The sequence below is a fragment of the Fundulus heteroclitus genome, chromosome 23 (assembly GCF_011125445.2).
Source record: "Fundulus heteroclitus isolate FHET01 chromosome 23, MU-UCD_Fhet_4.1, whole genome shotgun sequence".
Taxonomy (NCBI): domain Eukaryota; kingdom Metazoa; phylum Chordata; class Actinopteri; order Cyprinodontiformes; family Fundulidae; genus Fundulus; species Fundulus heteroclitus.
This window is the reverse complement of record NC_046383.1, coordinates 20726482-20750195: the sequence shown is the minus strand read 5'-3', so window position 1 is coordinate 20750195 and position 23714 is coordinate 20726482. Positions and strand designations below refer to the sequence as shown.

Genomic DNA, 23714 nt, shown 5'->3' with positions numbered 1-23714 from the left:
TAAAGAAGGGAGGAGCCCGATATATGGTACAGCCCGGCAATATGTGATGGTCTACTATGTCCCCGTGTGGACAAATGCAGGTATTGCATTTACCACAAGTTAGGAAGAGTCATGCCCCTATTTTTTGTGCTTTAAGAGAGATAGTCACGTGTATGCTGCAAGGAGCAAAATATTTCATACTTAAGCATGTTCCTCAACTCCTCCCATTTCAACTGCCATAATAAATAATTTCCTAAGCACCAAAATATATTTCAGAAAATAAAACAAATATAAAAAACAGTTCTCATCTTAGCTTATCCACTAAGGAGAGATCATTTTGTAGATCTCAAGATTTTTATGTAGGCAGTAGTTAACTAATACATTTATTTTGGTAAGGAAAAAATAGCTGCTTAATAAATTTGATGAGTTTTTCGTTTGTTTATGGAATTGATTTGTAGTTAAGACATATTTTTTTCCAATGTGTGCCATCACTATAGGAGTATTGCCAAAGCAAATGAGTTTCAGCAAAATTAAATTACAGTAAACCTTTATCAATTTAATTTCCTTCAGTCCAGTCCATACAGTTTTACTCATGAGACAACATTTTGTTATTTACACCAATATGACCAAAATCACATTCAGCACCATGGACAGCGAAAAAAAAAAGATTAACAAAAGAAACCACTATCACAGCAGCTATTCTTTAGAAAGCATAGTAAACACAAAACACAGATCTTCTTGCTTAATATAAGAATGACTATATGGATGAATGAACAAATAAGTGAAAGTTCAAGCTCAAAAACCAAGGAACACCTAGCAGATTTCACAACTATACCATAGCCTCACTTCCTGGTTTACAGATTATTCATATATAAAAAATGTTGTGTTCCTTTTGGTAAAGGTCAGAAGACCTTGTTTATCTAAATCAGAATAGCAAAATAATTCCCTTCCAAATTACAACTTTAGTTTATGTAAGGGATGTGTGATGTAAAATATGTAAATAAATATAATATATTCTGTAAAACATAAATAAAACGGTTATAGTGCCACTTTAAATGCTTAAAAATGTTCATGATCAAGAGGCTACTATTTGAAAGCATGGAAATATGTATTTGTTGCATATTGGGTGTCCAACATATTTGTATTGTGCTAGTAATAAAGTACCGAACAACTTAAAAAAATATATATTTTGAACGAAGCAATGGTGTACATCAAATATCAACTCAAAGTGTTATAAATCAGCAGGGTCTTACCTTCTCTTTGTTGGGTAAAGTCTGAGTTCTGGTAAAAGTATCTCCTCCATTAATACTGATCAATTCAGCATCTGCAGGTGGAAACGGTGCGGGGAAAACCACTACATCACTCTTCAGTGTGTCTGAGCTGAAACACACGTCATACTGCTGGGTAGCTTTAGAGTAAGACCAGCTCCCGTCAGGGTGGGTGGTGATCATGGGGGCGCTGTACCTGCTGAAAGTGCCGTCTGTCCTGTGGCATCTGACAGCTATTAGACTGATGAGACTCAGCAGGAAGATCACAGACACCGACACGATGGCGATCAGCAGATACAAGTTCAAGTCAGAGAAGCTGTCCTCCTTTATAGGAACATGTCTGAACTGAGTCTGGACGTCAGCTGTGCTTTCAACCACCATCACCTCAATAGACACCGTAGCTGACAGGGAAGGTTCTCCGTTATCAGAAACCAGCACCACCAAGGGGTGCGTTTTCAGGTCATTGTCGCTCATTCTCCTCTTAGTCCTGATTTCCCCGGTGCTGGTTCCGATCCTGAACAGGTTGTTTCCTTTGGGCTCAGACAGGTGATAAGAAAGCAGCGCATTGTATCCAGAGTCTGCGTCCACAGCCCTGATCTTTGCTACAAAGTATCCTGCTTCAGCAGAATAAGGGATGGTCTCACCGTTAACAGAACCGTGCTCAGAATAAGGAGCTAAAATTGATGGATTATTATCATTTTCATCCAGGATGAAAACGTTTACTGTGACGTTGCTGCTGAGTGGAGGAACACCAGAGTCTGTGGCCTGAACTTTAAATTCAAATGTTGTTAACTCCTCATGGTTAAAAGACTGCAGACTGATTATATCTCCAGTCTCTGAGTTGATGTTTATCATTGAACTCAGTGGCAGTGAGTTTCTATTGTCCTGTAACAGTGAGTAGGTAACCTTTCCATTTTGATCAGTGTCTGCATCATCTGCTGATACTGTTTTAATAATTGCTCCTGTTGGACTGTTTTCTTTAATAAAGATGTTTACAGTGCTTTCTGAGAAATGAGGTTTGTTATCATTTACATCAGAGACGTGTACAAAAATGACGCTGGTGCTGGAAAGAGGTGGGCTTCCCTCATCTGCAGCAGTGATGCTAATATTATAGTGAGGTGCTTTTTCTCTGTCTAGAGGTCCATCCACAACTAGAGAATAGTAATTCTTATAATTTGACTCTAATTTAAAGGGAACGTTATTGGAGATCTTGCAATTCACCATGGCATTGTTACTGCTGTCTTTATCAAAAATTGAAACAAGAGCAATGGCAGTGCCAATGGATGCATCCTCTTTAACTGTATTTAACAGGGACGTTACTGTAATTGCAGGAGCGTTGTCATTTACATCTAAAACCTCAATCAGTAATTTTGCATTTGATGTGTGTGGTGAGGGTCCCCCATCACTGGCCTGCACTCGAATCTGAAAAGCATTATTTTCTTCAAAATCTATATTCTTCTTAATTTTTATAATCCCTGTTTTCTCCTCTATTTCAAATACATCAGTCTGTTTCCCTCGACCCATTTCACTAAATGAATAAATCACTTCTCCATTCTGTCCTGCATCCAAATCAGTTGCATTTACTGATATTATCGACGTGCCTATTTTAGCATTTTCATACACTGTTGCTTTGTACAGAGTTTGAGTGAATACTGGAGCATTGTCATTAATATCTAAAACATTCACCAATATTGTCATGCTACCAGACTTAGCTGGTGTTCCTCCATCAACGGCAGTTAATACCAGCTTAACAACAGCCTGTTTCTCTCTATCTAAAGCTTTCTGCAAGACAAGCTCGGGTGCAACACTATCTCCTTTATGTGTAACCAGAGCAAAATAATTATTTTGACTAAGTTTGTAGATATTAACAGTGTTCTTCCCAACATCCGAATCTTCAGCAGGAGTCATTGGGAATTTTGCCCCTATTACTGTGTTTTCACTGATGTTTATTGATCGAAATGTCTTTGGAAAAGATGGAGAATTATCATTAACATCAAGGATTGTAATTTCAAAGCGGTACAGTTTAAGTGGATTGTTAATAACTGCTTCTACATTAAGTGAACATTTGGCTTCATCACTACAGAGTTCCTCTCGATCTATTCTCTCATTTACGTACAGAGCACCAGTCTTTAGGTTTACCTCAAAATACTTTGTCTTTGATCCGGCAACAATCTGAAACATTCGGGTTTCCAGCTCCTGGACATTTATATTGAGATCTTTCGCAATATTTCCCACAAAGGTTCCACGGTCCACCTCCTCTGAGACGGAGTAAGAGAGATGCCCAAAAACAGCTTCCAAATAACAATCCAGCAGCAGAAAGATGACATATATCCAAACAGAGCTTGATCCATCTGGTCTATGCATATTTACATCCAACTGGAAAAACCTACAAATTACTGTGAAATTGATATATCCTTTGCTATAATCTACATTCAAAGCCAAAAAGCAATGGATAGAAACTGATGATTTGAGGGTTCTTTCATGCAGAAAGAAAATGGTTGCCGCACCGTTCCTTTTCCTTCTCTGAATCCCTTTGTCTCTGTGGCTTTTGAAACATGTACTAAAGAAGGGAGGAGCCCGAGATATGGTACAGCCAGCTGATATGTGATGGTCTACTATGTCCCCGTGTGGACATATTTAGGTATTGCATTTACCGCAAGTTAGGAAGAGTCATGCCCCCTTTTTTGTGCTTTAATAGAGATAGTCACGTGTGTGTATGCTGCAAGTAGCAAAATATTTCATACTTAAGCATGTTCCTCAACTCCTCCCATTTCGAATGCCGTAATTAATAATTTTCTAAGCAAAAAATATCTTTCAGAAAATAAAACAAATATCAAAAACAGTTCTCATCTTAGCCTATCTACACTGATGAGAGATCATTGTGTAAATCTCAAAAGCTTTATGTAGGCAGTAGTTAACTAATACATTTATTTTGGTAATGAAAAAGTAGCTGCTTAATAAATTTAATGAGTTTTTCTTTTGTTTATGGAATTGATTTGTAGTTAAAACATATTGTTTCCAATGCGTGCCATCACTGCAAGAGTCTTACCAAAGCAAATGAGTTTCAACATAATTTAATTACGGTAAACCTTTATCAATTTCATTTCCTTCAGTCCAATCCATACAGTTTTTCTCATGAGACCACGTTATGCTGTGTATACCAACATGACCAAAATCACATTCAGCACCATGGACAGCGAGAAACCATTAACAAAAGAAACCACTATCACAGCAGCTATTCTTCAGAAAGCATAGTAAACACACAACATAGATCTTTTTGCTTAATAAAATAATGACTATATGGATGAATTAACAAATAAGTTAAAGTTTAAGCTCAAAAACCAAGGAACACCTAGCAGATTTCAAAACTATACCATAGCCTCACCTTCTGGTTTACAACAAATTCATATATATAAAAAAATGTTGTTCATTTTGGTAAAGGTCAGAAGACCTTGTTTATCTAAATCAAAATAGCAAAATAATTCCTTTTCAAATTATAACTTTAGTTTATGTAATGAATGTGTGATATAAAATATGTAAATAAATATTATATATTCTGTAAACCATAAATGAAACGGTTGTAGTTTCACTTTAAATGCTTAAAAATGTTCATGATCAAGAGGCTACTATTTGAAAGCATGGAAATATGTATATGTTGCGTATTGGGTGTCCAGCATATTTGTATTGTGCTAGTAATAAAGTACCGAACAACTTTAAAATTTTTATATTTTGAACGAAGCAATGGTGTACATCAAATATCAACTCAAAATGTTATAAATCAGCGAGGTCTTACCTTTTCTTTGTTTGGTAAAGTCTGAGTTCTGGTAAAAGTGTCTCCTCCATTAATACTAATCAGTTCAGCATCTGCAGGTGGAAACGGTGCGGGGAAAACCACTACATCACTCTTCAGTGTGTCTGAGCTGAAACACACGTCATACTGCTGGGTAGCTTTAGAGTAAGACCAGCTCCCGTCAGGGTGGGTGGTGATCATGGGGGCGCTGTACCTACTGAAAGTGCCGTCTGTCCTGTGGCATCTGACAGCTATTAAACTGATGAGACTCAGCAGGAAGATCACAGACACCGACACGATGGCGATCAGCAGATACAAGTTCAAGTCAGAGAAGCTGTCCTCCTTTATATGAACATGTCTGAACTGAGTCTGGACGTCAGCTGTGCTTTCAACCACCATCACCTCAATAGACACCGTAGCTGACAGGGAAGGTTCTCCGTTATCAGAAACCAGCACCACCAAGGGGTGCGTTTTCAGGTCATTGTCGCTCATTCTCCTCTTAGTCCTGATTTCCCCGGTGCTGGATCCGATCCTGAACAGGTTGTTTCCTTTGAGCTCAGACAGGTGATAAGAAAGCAGCGCATTGTATCCAGAGTCTGCGTCCACAGCCCTGATCTTTGCTACAAAGTATCCGGCTTCAGCAGAATAAGGGATGGTCTCACTGTTAACAGAACCGTGCTCAGAATAAGGAGCTAAAATGGTTGGATTATTGTCATTTTCATCCAGGATTAAAACGTTAACAGTCACATTGCTGCTGAGCGGAGGAACACCAGAGTCTGTGGCCTGAACTTTAAATTGAAATGTTTTTAACTCCTCATGGTTAAATGACTGCAGACTGATTATATCTCCAGTCTCTGAGTTGATGTTTATCATTGAACTCAGTGGCAGTGAGTTTCTATTGTCCTGTAACAGTGAGTAGCTAACCTTTCCATTTTGATCAGTGTCTGCATCATCTGCTGATACTGTTTTAATAACTGCTCCTGTTGGACTGTTTTCTTTAATAAATATATTTATAGTGTCTTCTGAAAAATGAGGTTTGTTATCATTTACATCAGAGATGTGTACAAGAATGACGCTGGTGCAGGAGAGAGGTGGGCTTCCCTCATCTACAGCTGTGATGCTGATATTATAGTGAGGTGCTTTTTCTCTGTCCAGAGGTCCATCCACAACCAGAGAATAGTAATTCTTATAATTTGACTCCAATTTAAAGGGAATATTATTGGAGATCTTGCAATTCACCATGGCGTTTGTACTGCTGTCTTTATCAAAAATTGAAACAAGAGCAATGGCAGTGCCAATGGATGCATCTTCTTTAACTGTATTTAACAGGGACGTTACTGTAATTTCAGGAGCGTTGTCATTAACGTCCAGAACTTCAATCAGTAATTTAGCATGTGACGTGTGTGGTGAGGGTCCACCATCACTGGCCTGAACACGAATCTCAAAAGCGTTATTTTCTTCAAAATCTATATTCCTTTTAATTTTTATAATCCCAGTTTTCTCCTCTATTTCAAATACATTGGTCTGTTTCCCACGGCCCATTCCACTAAATGAATAAACCACTTCTCCATTTTGTCCTGCATCCAAATCAGTTGCATGTACTGTTACTATAAACGTGCCTATTTTAGCATTTTCATACACTTTTGCTTTGTACAGAGTTTGGTTGAATACTGGAGCATTGTCATTAATGTCTAAAACATTCACCAATATTGTCATGCTACCAGACTTAGCTGGTGTTCCCCCATCAATGGCAGTTAGTACCAGCTTAACAACAGCCTGTTTTTCTCTATCTAAAGCTTTCTGCAAGACAAGTTCGGGAGCAACACTATCTCCTTTATGTGTAACAACAGCAAAATAATTGTTTTGACTAAGCTTATAGGCATTAACAGAGTTTTTACCAACATCTGAATCTACAGCAGGATTCATTGGGAATTTTGCCCCTATTACTGTGTTTTCACTGATGTTCATTGATAGAAATGTCTTTGGAAAAGATGGAGCATTATCATTAACATCAAGGACTGTAATTTCAAAGCGGTACAGTTTAAGTGGATTGTTAATAACTGCTTCTACATTAAGTGAACATTTAGCTTCATCACCACAGAGTTCCTCTCGATCTATTCTCTCATTGACGTACAGAGCACCAGTCTTTAGGTTTACCTCAAAATACTTTGTCTTTGATCCGGCAACAATCTGAAACATTCGGGTTTCCAGCTCCTGGACATTTAGATTGAGATCTTTCGCAATATTTCCCACAAAGGTTCCACGGTCCACCTCCTCTGAGACGGAGTAAGAGAGATGCCCAAAAACAGCTTCCAAGTAACAATCCAGCAGCAGGAAGACGACATATATCCACACAGAGCTTGATCCATCCGGTCTAAGCATATTTAAATCCAACTGGAAAAACCTACAGCTAACTGTGAATTAATGTCTTTATATTCTAAATTCACCCTCAAAAATAAAATAATAGACACTGATGATTTGAGGGTTCTTTCATGTAGATAGAAAATGGTCACCGCACCGTCCCTCTCCCTTCTCTGAATCCCTTTGTCTCTGTGGCTTTTGAAACATGTACTAAGAAGGGAGGAGCCCGATATATGGTACAGCCTGGAAATATGTGATGGTCTACTATGTCCCCGTGTGGACATATTTAGGTATTGCATTTACCGCAAGTTAGGAAGACCCTTGGCCCCTTTTTGTGCTTTAAGATAAATATTAAATTATGTGCTGCAAAGAGCACAATATTGCATACTGAAGTCCATTTGTGTTTTGCCCCATTTTAACTGCAGCTAATAATAATTTTCTATACAACACATTACCTTTCATAAAATAAAATAAACATCAATCGGTGTGCTGTTAGATCATTCACGCTGATGAGAGACCATTTTATAAATCTTAGAACTTTTTGTAGGTGATTGTTAGGTAATATTTTAATTTTTTTATGAAAAGGAAATATCTCCATACAAAATTCGATGAGTTGTTCTTTTGTTTATGAAATTGATTAGCAATTAAAACATATTGTTTAAAATGTGTGCCATCACTTGGAGTCTCACCACCGCTTGAGTTTAAGCATGACTTCATCATGGTGGAGTTAATGAATTGAAATATCTTTAGTCCATACAGTTTCGTTTTTCTGCTTATACCAGCTTGATCAGAATCACTCTCAGCACCATGGACCATTAAAATAAACCATTAAAAGAAAAATTTCAACAACAACAGCCAAAGTTCAGCAATCATAATAAAACACAAAACAAAGCTATTTTTGCTTAAAATAAGTATCTCTGAATGAATTACCTTATCCTCTCAAATTGTGTTTTTTGTTTTTATTCTTGGCTCTATAATTTTGGAATAGGTGTATAAACAGATTATGTAAAACATTCCAAAAACTGCTATATTTCCACTTTAAATGCTTTACATAAAAATAAATAAATAACCAAGATCGTATTATTTATAAACATTGAAGTATATTGATGTTGCATATCAGTTGTCAAACAAATTTGCAATGTGGTGGTGACAAATTACCAGACAACTTTTAAATAGGTAAGTTTCAAATTAAACAATGTCACAAAGCGAACTTCGGCGCAAAATGTTATAAATATGCACCAGCCTTACCTTCTCTTTGTTGGGTAAAGTCTGAGTTCTGGTAAAAGTGTCTCCTCCATTAATACTGATCAGTTCAGCATCTGCAGGTGGAAACGGTGCGGGGAAAACCACTACATCACTCTTCAATGTGTCTGAGCTGAAACACACGTCGTACTGCTGGGTAGCTTTAGAGTAAGACCAGCTCCCGTCAGGGTGGGTGGTGATCATGGGGGCGCTGTATCTGCTGAAAGTGCCGTCTGTCCTGTGGCATCTGACAGCTATTAGACTGATGAGACTCAGCAGGAAGATCACAGACACTGACACAATGGCAATCAGCAGATACAAGTTCAAGTCAGAGAAGCTGTCCTCCTTTATAGGAACATGTCTGAACTGAGTCTGGACGTCAGCTGTGCTTTCAACCACCATCACCTCAATAGACACCGTAGCTGACAGGGAAGGTTCTCCGTTATCAGAAACCAGCACCACCAAGGGGTGGGTTTTCAGATCGTTGTCGCTCATTCTCCTCTTAGTTCTGATTTCCCCGGTGCTGGTTCCAATCCTGAACAGGTTGTTTCCTTTGGGCTCAGACAGGTGATAAGAAAGCAGCGCATTGTATCCAGAGTCTGCGTCCACAGCCCTGATCTTTGCTACAAAGTATCCTGCTTCAGCAGAATAAGGGATGGTGTCACTGTTAACAGATCCGTGCTCAGAATAAGGAGCTAAAATGGTTGGATTATTATCATTTTCATCCAGGATTAAAACATTAACAGTCACGTTGCTGCTGAGCGGAGGAACACCAGAGTCTGTGGCCTGAACTTTAAACTGAAATGTTTTTAACTCCTCATGGTTAAAAGACTGCAGACTGATTATATCTCCTGTCTCTGAGTTGATGTTTACAAGTTTAGCTGAATTCAGTGAGTCGCTGTTAGTTTGTAAAAAGGAATAAGTCACATGGGCATTATTATCAACGTCAGCATCAAATGCTGAGACAGTTTTAATAACTGCTCCCACTGGACTATTTTCTTTCACATAAACATTAATCAGTGGTTCCGAGAATCGAGGTGGGTTGTCATTTACATCAGATACTTTAATGTTAACAGTGTTGGTCCCTGAGAGAGAGGGAGTCCCTTCATCAGTTGCGACTATAGTTATATTATAATCAGCAACAGTCTCTCTATTAAGTGGCCCATCAACAACTAATGAATAATAATTCTTATAATTGGTTTCTAGCTTAAACGGAGTTTCATTTGCAATAACAGCTTTTACTTCTCCATTTTTGCCACCATCTTTGTCCACCACAGACACAAGAGCAATAGCTGTACCTATTTGTGCGTCCTCTTTCACCGTGTTTAACAGCGACGTCACAGTGATCTCAGGAGCATTGTCGTTTAGGTCCAACACCTCTACCAGCACTTTACAATGAGCAGACATTGGAGGCTGACCTTTGTCACTGGCCTGAGCATGAATTTCAAACGCAGGGTTTTCTTCATAGTCAATATCACCTTTGATTACGACTGCGCCTGTATTAGAGTCAATCTGAAACAGATCTAAAACACGATCCTGGCCTTTAGATCTGAAAGAATATTCAATTTCAGCATTTATTCCTTCATCTGCATCTACTGCTGTCAAAATTATAACTGTGCTACCCACTGATATGTTTTCAGATATCCTCGCTTTGTACAAAGAATTACTGAAAACTGGAGAGTTGTCATTGATGTCTAAAACACTGACAATAATCTGTGCTGTTCCTGACTTTGGTGGATTTCCACCATCCACAGCAGTGACAGTGAGTTTAATGGTCGGCTGTTTTTCTCGGTCCAGAGCCTTCTGCAGCACAAGCTCTGCAGACACACTGTCCTCATTATTGTGGACCTCTAAGGAGAAATATTCATTTCGACTGAGCTTATATGAACTGACGCTGTTCTTTGCGACATCATGATCTGATGCACCTACAAATCCAAATTTCCCACCCGGCGCCGTACTTTCTGCTATATTGATAGATTGCAGTTTTTCTGAAAAAAACGGTGCATTATCATTTATGTCAACAATGTTTATTACCAGACGATATAGTTTTAGCGGATTGTTAACAACAGCCTCTACATTAACAGTGCACTGTGCAGCCTTTGCACAAAGCTCCTCTCGGTCGATTCTTTCAGTGACATAAAGGCTGCCTGTTTTGAGATTTATGTCAAAATACTTTCTCTTAGATCCACTGACAATCTGAAACATGCGTGTCTCCAGGTCATGCACGTTAAGATTTAAATCCCTTGCAAGATTTCCAACAGAAGTGCCAGGGTTTACCTCCTCAGACACAGAGTAAGAGAGCTGTCCGCATCCCAGTTTCCAGTAGCATTGCAACATAACAAAGAGCAAATAGATCCCAAAAGGTCCACGTATCCTCCCCGTCGGCATATTGTTATCCTTGTCAGTAAACGATCATGTGGACTAATGTCCATTTAATCTTTTGGAAGGCTCGGTTGGTTGTGAGTCATCAGAACAGAAAGCCGCCTTTTATTTAAGGGAATTGGCAAAAGAGTGTCGATCTACTCCGACTCTATGTGTCTTTGTAACAAAGCACGGAGGAAACATCCTCCCATTAAATTGGGAGGGGTCTCAAGCAAGCGGCAGACAACATGTGACGGTCTATATTGTCCCCATGTGGTTGTTTGAAAGAACTACATCCATGACAGGAATATTTAATGATAACAAAATAATATTGAGAATAAAAATCATAATAATCTCTGATTAGAGGCAAAAACATTTTCATCAACACAAAAAGTAGTTACTTCAATTGTTAAGATACGTTCAATTTTGTGAAAACATTTAAGTCCAAATAAGCTGCCATAACAACTTAAATTAAAATTGTATTAATTTTCTTGATTATTTATTTATTTTATAAATTTTCCTAGCTCCACTTATCATCATTAACACTTACAGTGTATCAATATTTTGCAAACTCCTTGCCACAAACAACATTATTCTGTTCTATTTCAGCACCAAGGACAATGACATGTAAATATCAAACTATTGCCTATCAAAGGATTATGGTTATTTTGACCCAAACAGCAACACGTTATAAGAGAATACCCAAAAGAAATATTAGATTTTCGTCTTGTTTCATTGTATAAAACAGGCAATTGTTTTCTTTTTTTTTCTTTTTTTTTTACAGTTCATATTTCCTCTTGTTTTGTAAATTGCATTTCTAACAACTTTAAGTTACATAAATGTCTTACCTTTTCTTTGTTTGGTAAAGTTTGAGTTCTGGTAAAAGTGTCTCCTCCATTAATACTGATCAGTTCAGCATCTGCAGGTGGAAACGGTGCGGGGAAAACCACTACATCACTCTTCAGTGTGTCTGAGCTGAAACACACGTCATACTGCTGGGTAGCTTTAGAGTAAGACCAGCTCCCGTCAGGGTGGGTGGTGATCATGGGGGCGCTGTACCTGCTGAAAGTGCCGTCTGTCCTGTGGCATCTGACAGCTATTAGACTGATGAGACTCAGCAGGAAGATCACAGACACCGACACGATGGCGATCAGCAGATACAAGTTCAAGTCAGAGAAGCTGTCCTCCTTTATAGGAACATGTCTGAACTGATTCTGGACGTCAGCTGTGCTTTCAACCACCATCACCTCAATAGACACCGTAGCTGACAGGGAAGGTTCTCCATTATCAGAAACCAGCACCACCAAGGGGTGCGTTTTCAGATCATTGTCGCTCATTCTCCTCTTAGTCCTGATTTCCCCGGTGCTGGTTCCGATCCTGAACAGGTTGTTTCCTTTGGGCTCAGACAGGTGATAAGAAAGCAGCGCATTGTATCCAGAGTCTGCGTCCACAGCCCTGATCTTTGCTACAAAGTATCCTGCTTCAGCAGAATAAGGGATGGTCTCACTGTTAACAGAACCGTGTTCAGAATAAGGAGCTAAGATGGTTGGATTATTATCATTTTCATCCAGGATGAAAACGTTTACTGTGACATTGCTGGTGAGCGGAGGAACACCAGAGTCTGTGGCCTGAACTTTAAACTGAAATGTTTTTAACTCCTCGTAGTTAAACGACTGTAGGCTGATAACATCTCCTGTCTCTGAATTAATGTTTACTATTGTAGATAATGGTAACCTATTTCCGGCACTTTGCAAAAACAAATAGCTCACCTTGTTGTTCTGCTCACTGTCAGCATCAGTTGCAGTCACTTGTTTAAGTAAGTCTCCCACTGGGCTGTTTTCCCTCACATATACATTTATTACATCCTCTGAGAACAGCGGTGCATTATCATTTACATCAGAAACAATTATAGAAACTCTACTCGTACTTGAAAGTTGCGCGATTCCTTTGTCTTTGGCAACTATAGTAATGTTGTAGTTAGAGACGTTCTCCCTGTCAAGGGGCCCATCAACCAACAAAGAATAATAATTTTTGTAGTTTGTTTCAAGTTTGAATGGGATATCATTTTTTATTTGGACTTTTACGTCACCATTATTTCCACTGTCTTTATCAAGGACTGACACAAGTGCAACCACAGTGCCAATAGCTGCGTCCTCCTTGACCGTGTGATGTAATGAGGTGACGGTGATTTCAGGAGCATTATCGTTTAAGTCCAACACTTCTACCAGCACCTTACTGTGAGCAGACATGGGTGGCTGTCCTTTATCGCTAGCCTCTACACGTATCTCAAAAGCTTTTTTCTCCTCATAATCTATATTCCCTTTAACCTTAATGATCCCGGTCTGCGGTTCAATTACAAATATATCCAATATGTGATCCTGATCTTTGCTTCTCAACGAATAAACAATCTCACTATTTGAGCCCTCGTCTGCATCAGTGGCACTTACAGTGATCACTGTTGTTCCTACCTGTGCATTTTCTGGAATTTTTGTTTTATACAGCGCTTCGCTGAAGATGGGAATGTTATCATTGTTGTCTAACACATTAACAATAATCTGTGAGGTGCCTGATTTAGGAGGAGTCCCGCCATCTAATGCAGTCAGTGTCATGGTGATCACAGGCTGCTTTTCTCGGTCTAATGCCTTCTGCAACACCAACTCTGCAGACACACTGTCGTCTGCTTTATGCACAACCAATGAAAAATGCTCATTCAGACTTAATTTGTAAGTACTGACCCCATTTTTCCCCATATCTGCATCAGTTGCTTCAGATAGAGCAAATTTCACTCCAGGTAAAGTGCTCTCAGCAATATACAAATTCTGCAGTTTGGTGGTAAAGGACGGTGCATTGTCATTTACATCTAAAATTTCCAAGTTAATATGATACAGCTTTAACGGATTATTTATCACAGCTTCTACATTAAGTGAGCATCTGCGCTGCTCCGAGCAAAGCTCCTCTCTGTCTATTCTCTCACTGACATGGAGAGCCCCCGTCTTAAGGTTTATCTCAAATAATTCTTTCTTTGCTCCTGCAACAATCTGAAACATACGGGATTCCAGCTCCTGTGTGTTGAGGTTTAGATCCTTGGCAATATTTCCAATCGGTGTTCCTGGGATTGCCTCCTCTAAAACGGAATATGAGAGCTGTCCGGCAACCGTTTTCCAGCAGAAGCCGAGTAAAAAAAGGCAGAAATGCATCCCAAAAAAGCTCCATCCACAAGAAGAAAACATTTCTGTCCAATATGAATGAAGAATGTGAACAAACTCAAGACCAAGATGGATTTTTCTCACATAAAGGATGATAGTAACTGCACTGAGCTTAATGGTTTTAATGCCCAGCGTCTTTATACCACCCTCAATGTCTCTACAACAGAGACTGAAAAGATGTTCAGCTGAAAGCAGGAGGGGCTTGGGTCTATAAAAAAAAGCACTGCTGTCTTTGATGGATCATCAGCGACGCTGCGTGGAGAAGGACTAGAGATGCAAGCAGCACAGACAAATGTTCACTCTTCAGTCAAGTATAAGGATGGTATGTGCATTTGAAAAATTCAACTGAAAACAGTGTTACTGCCACAAGTTGCAGTTCAAGCTATTTTATTATGATAAAGAGCATTTTGATTCTATATCATTATTTTTCCCAGTTTTTTTAAACAGTTTTGTAAACCGTATTTTTTTTTTTCTGTTTTTTTTCTTTGGCTGTTTTCAATTCAAGGATCTTTATAAGGCACTATTTTGTCTGTATAGCAGATAACTTTTTAATCAAAATGTTGTATTTTCAGTCCTTCAATGACACCTGTTATTATCATTATTATTATTATTATTATTATTATTATTATTATTATTATTATTATTATTATTATTATTATTATTAGCTAAATATGCCTTATAAGCAATCATACTTTGGAGCAATGTGGCAATGTTCTGTTTTACATGTCAAACAGCAAAATGCTCTTCATTTTCCATTATGTAATCAATTGTGCAAACAACAAATATTAATATAAATATTTTCCCACTTTGTCTCAGACAGACTTTTATTTCCCTCTTTTCTGAATATTTTTGCTGCAACAAATTTATTTTTTCTATAGGTGTAATTATTCCAGTGAACTAGGTATTCCAGTTTGCGAGGATTATTTTGGAATATTTCACTGTTTCCCTGCATCTCCACAGAGACAGCAGTCATGCGCTTATGCAGATTCCCCAGTATGTAATCCTGGGATTAGGTGCCCGATTCAGTAACTCCTGTCCCATTTCCATTCAGAAGGAAACATTATTTGATTTGAAAGTATTAATAATCATCTTAAAGCCAAAGTCATCTGTTCAACCCCAGATTTAATAACAATAATATTTTACAATGAGGGACCTATGCACTTAATTTCCCTAATGTGTATTTGAAAAGTGTCTGTAATGCACTCAAAGCTGAGTTAGATACACAGAGTGAATACTTACGTATTTGTGAACGTACACAAAACTTAATGTAAAGACCAACTGGTCTAACATACTGTACCTACCTGAATTTCAGTGAGTCATTGTTTGTTGGTCATGATTATGCGGCACAGAGCTCTCAGGGTTTGTCCCTGGATTATCTTTCTATTAAAATCAATGTGACAGATACAGATTCTGACATATTCAGCACTATTATGTCAAGGGATGTTTGCATGATGGTCTGACAGGTCATCAGCATTATTTATTTTTCTTCAAAGAAAATGTGCAAGACGATCGATCTTGCAAACACAGAAAACATGTCAATAAAACACAATAACATTTAAACAAAACATTTACACATGTAAAACATTCTGTGATTTAACACCAGGGACATGACAGTGTTTATATGATTTAGATCACCAAGTATTGCAGTCTGCTATGGTCAAACAAGATTTGTATCAGAGAACAAGCCTTTAGGCCTTATGAAGGGCAACCTGACGTCATGATGCACATAATTTCCTTCTCAGTGTTACAGCTTTTCTGGGAAACATCCACCGAAAAGGGACATAATCAGCATAAAACTCTTTACTCTAGAATTATAGAATTGCATGTGTATATTTTGTGCATACATGCATAGGTATATGTTTGTTTTAGTAATTATTTTCTTTTTCTACTAAAAAAAACATTTCAAATAAATGAGTAAATATTTTCTTTAGTGCTTGAGAGTCAATATTAAAGCTATGTATGCAGTGGTGAAAGTCTACCTCCCTGAAGGTATGATAATAGAATATGGTGAATAATTAATAATGAACAAATAGTGTTTTAAAAAAATACACAACGTTGTCCCCGGTAACTATACATGTATAAATATCTGTGCCTGTTTCTCTAAATGTGTTTCACTCTTTACTATAGGGAGCATCATGAGCAGCATGCTTAAAGGGAAGCAGCGAGTGTTAAGAGAAGGGAGGGGGCAGCAGGGGAGACGACTGGTTTACATTTTAGGCATATTCACTACATTATTGATCAGCTTCTACCATATTTAGTAACTAAATGTATTCTGTCACCACAGTCTGATTGTTTCTTCATATTCCTTTGCAAACCTGTCATCTCTGTGCACAATTGGGAGTAAGTGTGGGTTTTACAGGCGTGTACTGTAACATTCACACGGATGTCTGTGGATGGGGGGAAGGGTGCCATCTGAATGTGCTCTGAGGCCAAGCCTCCCCCTTTTCTGCTTCCTGTCTCCATGTGTACTGCTCTCCCATCTCCATAGCAACTCCATGAAGGATGTTTTCTGTTTGTTTTTTTTTTGCCAAAGACACACGCATACACGCCCACCTACACTCATTTACACAACAACCTGTTCGTTCAGGGATACAAAAAGAAACATGAGATTATGGAGCTGCGTACATTTTGCTAAAACTCTAGTTTAATGAATAAACCATTCACATCATAGTAACACTTTTGGGAAAAAAAATAGACACACGTTCATAAGCATACACAAACTATACTTTTTTTGTCCTGGGCTCCATCTGGGATGCTCATACATTGGTAATGTAACACTGCTGTAGAGTATTCACTGGTGCAGCACTTTAGCAAAAATAGACAGTTTGTGTCCACCCCCACAGCCCCTGAGAGAGCCTGACCTTTGCATCTTGCCATGCCCCACCCACTGCACCTCCAAGCCCCACATTGCATCCCCTTGTAGAAAGTGTCCAGCAATCATGTGTTGAAATACTGACAGTCTGTTTCAGTGTGAGCTTAAGCTCATTATGACACAAGGGGACATCCTAATCCTTACCCACTGCCATTTGATTATATTATTATTACATATTATTATTTATTAATGATTTAAGAAGAGTACAATTGTATTTTCACATAAAGATTTTTTTGTTCTAATAAATTAAATTATAATTTAAAAAGGGATTTTTTTTCTTTTTTTTTGCATTCTCTCAGGTTATCTTTGTTTGGTATTAAAACGTGTTTGACAATCTGTAACATTTAAGTAAATTCGTGAAATCAAAAAGAATAAAAAAACAAATCTACAAGGTGGCAAAAAACGTTTAACTGCACCGTGCATCCTCATATTTCTATCATGAAAATTTTAATCAGGAGAGGTTTCAGGGGATAACGCGCTAAGGCATTTTATCACTATAATAAACAGAATGCAAAGAATTACAATTGGAAATTAGAAGCTCAAATTAATAGAAAAATAAATATACAAAAAAGATTAAAAAGGAAAACAACAATTGAGAGCTATGGTACATAAGTTTCTATACCCAAAACACACACAATGTTAAAATGTACAAAGTTAGTTACATATGAGCTTTAACTGCTTATCCTCTTCTGTCTTTAATATCATTCCTGAAAGAAATGAAGAGAAGAATGAAAAATGAATCATCCATACTGTTTAATCCTACTACCACTTAATCATTTATTTCCAAATCTGTGCTTGTCTCCTCTCTTTTTTGGAGTAAGTAGGGCAGGGGCGTGTCTGTGGAAACATGAGCCGGAACAAGATGAAAAATCAGGACACAGCAATATGGAGCAGGCCCAAAATCCAGACACACACACACACACACACACACACACACACACACACACACACACACACACACACACACACACACACACACACACACACACACACACACACTAAGGGACACATTATTCACTCATTTGGAAAGTGATGGACCATTGCCTAAAAAAAATCCTTTAATTAGTTACTCTACTGTAAAACAACAGGCACACTACACCTGCTGTGTGATTATCCTCGCTTATGTCATGAGCTGCTCCTTACAGATCAGTGAACCTTTTATGAAAAAAGAGAAAACCTGACACTTTAAATACCCAGCACCGTGCTGTTTGGATTGCAGTATAACCCACTGTTTCTGCTAAGAAAGGGAAAACATGAAGCAGCATCCATGTATTAGTGATCAGAAGACCACCCAATACTCTGTTTATAACTTCATGTAAAAGTTGGGTATCATACTCCATATTGCTACGGTAAATTTAATTAATTTTCATAAAGGACTATGTGGAAATTCACTTAGCACCCATAAGGATTTTTGTAATTCATAGTTGAGTGTGTGAGAGCAGGAGAAAAAATAGATGGCAGATCAGCACATCTGTGCATCTTAAAGCACAAGATGGGAGGCACACTCGGGATTAAATCCAAAGATCAGCACTGACATCTGATAAAAGGAGGATGCAAAAGGTTCAGATATCAGCAAACGTATCACAGCCATTTGATTGGAAAGCTAGTTTCCATGTGACTGTAATAGACACACTGGTTGGCTAAAACCTGTGCAGAGTCCATCTGACAGAATCCCTCACACTGTGTTCCTATAATTGATTCACTATCCTCCCTCTTGTTGTCACGGTGACGCATATGCAGTCCCTTTCAAGGCCCCTCCCTGCATCCTCCTCCGCCACACCCCACCTTATGGCACAGTGCAGCAACAGAAAGAACATAACATTTATTTTCTGATCATTAATGCTTCACAAATGAACTCCAACTAAAAATGTCCCCTATTGCCAAAATATTTTACATATGGAAAAAGACACTTAACAAATTACAGACACCCAATTGTCCCTGTATTCTTTATCCCTCTATTCAGTGTTTGTCTCTTGATCTCTCAGATACAGCCTGAGGCAAGCAGGCTGTATTTGGGAATGAAATCCCAGGTTTCATCAATACAATGTTCACAATTTAAGGGGTATGTTTCTCATTTCTGAATCAGACACTATGGGGAAATGGGACTGAAGCTGCTACTCATGGATCAATGCTCATACAGATAGTCAATAACAGTTCTAGTCACTACAGTATAACACTCACAGTGGCAACATGCTAAATAATTGAATGCATAGATACACAAACACGCACTAGAACCTGAAATGCACATATTTTGCCACAAGGGGGAGCATTTTCACCCTCTTCTTTGTTCTTTATAAGAGCTTCTACATGTTCAGACATCCTGAGGCAGAGGCCTGGGCGGATATAAAATCCTATATCAGATTAGCACTCTTACACACTTCATAAATTGCATCAGCTTCATAGCTGCACCAGCAGCCTCAGAGTGTGATGCACAGTTTCTTTGGCACCGGAAATTTAAATGCGAGCTGCCCTAGATGTCAAATAGTGATGAGGATGTCCTGAATCTAACATTACCTTCCTATTCTTATCCAACAGATACATATTAAAACAAAGAGGCAGATATGTTGAGAACATTTCCTGATCTTTTAACTGCAGATCTTGTAAAATATGTGGGATAATTGCATGCCTGTGCAATAATCCTTGCGCATAGAGTGTTATTCTTTTAAGTATTGATAAACAAAACTTCTAACAACACATTTATGTGGAGTTTTGCATTTTGTTCATACTTTGCAAATCTCAGCATCAATAAGCAACTATGCAGGTTATTTTTTGTATACATCCTTCCTAGTCATGCAGTGGAAAATGCACAAGACAGCACCAGATGAGAAAAGCATTGCAGAGACAGGCCTGCTGCACTGGGCCACGGCCTGTTTCTTTTTCTTTTCTTTTTTTAAATGAATGAATAATAGAAGACTGTGCTGCCTGTAGAGATTCTTATGTTAGAAAGTGCTGGAATGATTTTGTGAGGTTGCTCCACTTTCCACAGGAAATGACGATGACTATTTATAAAATAATGACTTGCCAACCAATCGTATAAGCTCCACCTGACGCTTTCCAAAAATAGTAAACGCCTTCCACTCTCATCACCCTCAAAAGTGAACATATATATTAGACTAACCTGCCCTTCATGGTTGAAGGTTTTACAAAAGGTAACTATAGCCCAGTTTAAACTTCAGATGATGCTGCGTTTGGCATGTCGAGAGGAACTATGAGTGTTTGTGTGGGTGGCAGAGAATGCTGGGTGGAAAATTTCACCTGTTCTCTTTCAGGATATATGTAATGACCATACAGAAACCCAGTAAACTTGAATAAATTCCCTACTTTTTTTGCCTGTGGATTGTATTACTGTTAAAATTACATCCACAAAGTATTTTTAATTTTGTATGCACCCTACGTATTTGAAACATCCTTATAGACTTCAGAGCAACAACAACAAAAAGAGTAAATAAAAAAAAATGTGATGGCACATCACACCCTGGCCTTCTCTTAAATCGGTGCTCAACCAGCACTTGCCAACCAGTAACATATCATGAAAAATGCATCAAATGATTGAAATGAAATCATGCATCATTAAGATGATTCCACCCAATTGCGTGGGAGGAGAAACATCCATCTTAAAACAGCTGGTAAGAACATGCTTTTTCATTCAAGGATCATCTCAAAACTTAGATACACTGTGTGAGCTTGAGAAAATAGTTCATGCTTTTGTCTCTGCACAACCTGACTAATGTAGTGGTCTATTATTTGCAGTAAGAGGGGGTTCGCTTGTCTTCAGGTTGTCCAAAACTCTGCTACTAGACCACAACTCCCTCAAACACAGGAACTTATATAACTCCTGTTTCAAAGTCACTACAATGACTTCCAGTCAGATCTAGGTTTCATTTTAAAGTGTCAGTCTTAACCTGCAGAGCCTTGCATGGACAGACTTCCTGTTGTATTTCTGATCTGATTTATGTTGAGTGTGTATGTGTGTTTTTATTTTGTTTGTTTGTTTGTTTGTTTTCTCAGTTGTACATTGCTGAGTATTTTGTTGGGTTTACCCTTGTGAAGCACTTTGTCATACCTGCCTGACAAAATCTACTATATAAATAAAATTGTATTTACTTAACTTACTTACATAGCATTATGACTTTACACACTTTATGGAAACTTTATTTCTTGTTAAATGGGAGTAAAGAGTGCTTGCAGGATACAGACACATCATATCCAAAACCATTAAAGAAATCATGATTATACTGTACATGGCCTTCTTACATGGTAATACTATATATTACTCACTGCAGGATATTCTTCTTCTATGTTAATGTATTACTTTACAATATACTGTTTTCTATCAGATGCAACTGTCCCAGCATCTTGTTCTCCTTTAGAAGACAACACAAGGTGAGTTAAGACAATTTTGCCCAAAAAAAGGGTTCACAGAGCAATTGTGAAATATTCTAACAAAGTGCTTGTTACTTTGCTACCATTTTTTTTTCTAGGCCAACTTTGGTCATCTTACACACACTAAGCAAATCATAAATTAATTATACTGTGGCCCATATAATATCCCAAAGAGTAATTTTTTAGATTATATTTGCTGAGAAACGTTAGTTTATTTTTTTTCAGTGTATCATAATGTTTTGGGTTGTGCTGTCTGCTGCTAAGATCTGAAGTTAAATAAACTCAGCAGTAGACCAAAAGTGGCATTAATTCACCAAGACTGGAGAAACTGATGTTATGCTGTAGATGTAATAATGATAGATACTGCTGCAAGCACTGCAAAAAGCAAAGTCGGCATGTACAACTCCATTGGCATGCTGCACCCCAGAGAAATACATGCTTTCCTTAAAGCATAAATTATTACACTTTTTAATCAGCAGCATGCACTTGAGTAACTAAAACTATATATATAATGCAAGACAATGTGCAATGATATGAATTAACATAAAGCATATTGTTTAAACATACAATGAAAATGGAGATTATCTGATAGGCAAATTATATGTAAAAGGATGAATCAAACTATGTCAAACTATGCTAACAACATAATTTGTATTTTAAACAGTTTGTTACAAGAAAGTTGTTTTTTTCAGAGGAAAAAGCAATATTTTTAGTTTGATCCTGCCAGGGTGTGAATAATATTGGGTTTAATAGTATAATTAACCATTAAAAAGTGACACATTAGAAGGAATGTTTCACAAGTCTCTGTCTTTTCATCGGGTCAGATGCATCAGTTCAGAAAATATAACTTTCATACTCAAGCAAGTTTTTATTTTTTTCCTTCAACAGTGCTGCAAGTCATTGTTATTATAAATGCAAAAGGGTATTTGTCAAACAAAGAATATCGTTTATGGTGACTTTTTGCTGTCGCTTGTGCCTCATATAGAAGAGACTCATTGATGTTTCATGTCACAAGCAAAATATATTTTGAACTGCTCCTTTTAAATGCCACAGCAGGTCCAGGGTTAACCCTGTAAAAAAGATAACTCATTATTCAAATAGATGCTTTGATTAACCATCTTCCTGAGTTAGAGCACTAAAAAGAAAAGTCATGTGGTAAAGGGAGAATGGCCTGTCTCTCTTGTTAAAAGGGTAAACAATATGGTATATTATTGATTAATAATAATCAAGTAAAGCATGGAAGTTAAATAACAGTTAAAAATGAAACTTAAGTAAATAAAATATAAAAAATGAGAAAAGGACCAGAAAGGACAATGTTCATTTTCTATCAACTTGCAGTTGCAAAAAGCAACAGGAGGGGGCATAAGTAAAAAAAAAAACAGCCAAAAGACGTCAGCATGTGTAGGAGGGGGGAGGGATGGCAAAAATCACAGATAAGGGTTCTTTGTTTAATGAGAATAAGGAGAAATGGAGACAAAGATGAGAAGCGAAGAACCTATCGTGTAAACGGGAGGGAACAGCAATGGGTGAAGTGGAGAATCATCTGTGGTACAGAAATGTGGGGTAGTGATAAGGAGGACAGAAACGAGGTGAAAGAGAAACACGGTGGGAGGAGAAAGCAGTGTCTGAGTCAGGCTGACAGCATTCACATTCATCTTCCACACCCCTCTCTGAGCTTTCTTCATACACTTAACCCACTAGATAAGATGGCGGGAAACAATGAAATTGATGCTGACATAAAGGGACAATCAGCGCTCAAGCAGACACACACAAGATCTGTAGGACATAACGTAAGTTCTAATCTCCACAGTAGTGTCAGAAAAAAACAGCGCTAGCTCTGATTGCCCACATTTCTGATTCATTTTTAGGACAGACGGCTCAGCTAAAAATAAGCACAGCAGAACAACTTTACAAAAGGCAAAGCTGCGTGTGGGATGGCATGACTCATGGGCTGTAAAGATCACCTCAAAGGTTCACATTTCAGAAAGATGACCAGTAAGAGTAAAATGAAGCTCGGCTCATTTCAATATCTTACTGCTGATTTATTCATCAGTTAGAATATCTGTTTCTTTCTAACTATGTCACTGTCAATGTCATCTGATCAAGGGGTTCCTTTGAGTGTAAAATGTCATGTTAAATTATTTGTTTATACATGTACAAGGTGAGTTCGTGATGAGATATCCAATTATTTTAGGAAGATATTTGGGATTTTTTCAATTATAACAGAAAAATATTATTGACAAACTTATTAT

The 23714-nt window shown here is 37.9% G+C and overlaps 5 protein-coding genes and 1 pseudogene across 12 annotated transcripts in view; all 6 read right to left on the bottom strand.

The window, feature by feature from the left end:
* Window positions 1-23714, bottom strand: part of LOC105920159 (protocadherin alpha-C2) — a 164343-nt gene that overhangs the window by 95480 nt on the left and 45149 nt on the right. For 2 of the 8 annotated variants that reach the window (XM_036127272.1, XM_036127273.1), the window contains exon 2: window positions 15647-17786. The exons of 4 other annotated variants lie outside the window; for them this stretch is intronic. In XM_036127272.1, the coding sequence (XP_035983165.1) occupies window positions 17781-17786 (6 nt within the window). In that variant the 3' untranslated portion in view covers window positions 15647-17780. Of the gene's footprint in view, window positions 1-11849; window positions 14669-15646; window positions 17787-23714 lie in introns of those variants that run through there. 2 more of the 8 variants (XM_036127271.1, XM_036127258.1) reach the window with 2 other exon arrangements.
* LOC118556234 (protocadherin alpha-10-like) lies at window positions 1203-4033 on the bottom strand. Its single transcript, XM_036127286.1, has one exon. The coding sequence runs from the start codon at window positions 3609-3611 to the stop codon at window positions 1218-1220; it is 2394 nt and encodes a 797-aa protein (XP_035983179.1). The 5' UTR covers window positions 3612-4033; the 3' UTR covers window positions 1203-1217.
* On the bottom strand, window positions 4657-7458 carry LOC110367230 (protocadherin alpha-10). Its single transcript, XM_036127289.1, has one exon. It carries the CDS (start codon window positions 7417-7419, stop codon window positions 5026-5028), a length of 2394 nt encoding a protein of 797 aa, XP_035983182.1. The 5' UTR covers window positions 7420-7458; the 3' UTR covers window positions 4657-5025.
* Window positions 7418-11813, bottom strand: LOC105920152 (protocadherin alpha-8). The gene has a single exon (XM_021312383.2). The coding sequence runs from the start codon at window positions 11026-11028 to the stop codon at window positions 8587-8589; it is 2442 nt and encodes an 813-aa protein (XP_021168058.2). The 5' UTR covers window positions 11029-11813; the 3' UTR covers window positions 7418-8586.
* The window catches only part of LOC105920155 (protocadherin alpha-8), a 48659-nt gene continuing 40591 nt past the window's right edge, over window positions 15647-23714 (bottom strand). The window contains exon 2 of the mRNA XM_036127278.1: window positions 15647-17786. Coding sequence (XP_035983171.1) covers window positions 17781-17786 — 6 coding nt within the window. The 3' untranslated portion in view covers window positions 15647-17780. The remainder of the gene's footprint in view (window positions 17787-23714) is intronic.
* LOC118557366 overlaps window positions 16724-23714 on the bottom strand; it is a 37884-nt pseudogene continuing 30893 nt past the window's right edge.

What these genes read in the sequence shown, in the direction of transcription:
- LOC118556234 (XM_036127286.1), bottom strand. Translation starts at nt 3,611, where the DNA reads ATGCATAGACCAGATGGATCAAGCTCTGTTTGGATATATGTCATCTTT.
- LOC110367230 (XM_036127289.1), bottom strand. Translation starts at nt 7,419, where the DNA reads ATGCTTAGACCGGATGGATCAAGCTCTGTGTGGATATATGTCGTCTTC.
- LOC105920152 (XM_021312383.2), bottom strand. Translation starts at nt 11,028, where the DNA reads ATGCCGACGGGGAGGATACGTGGACCTTTTGGGATCTATTTGCTCTTT.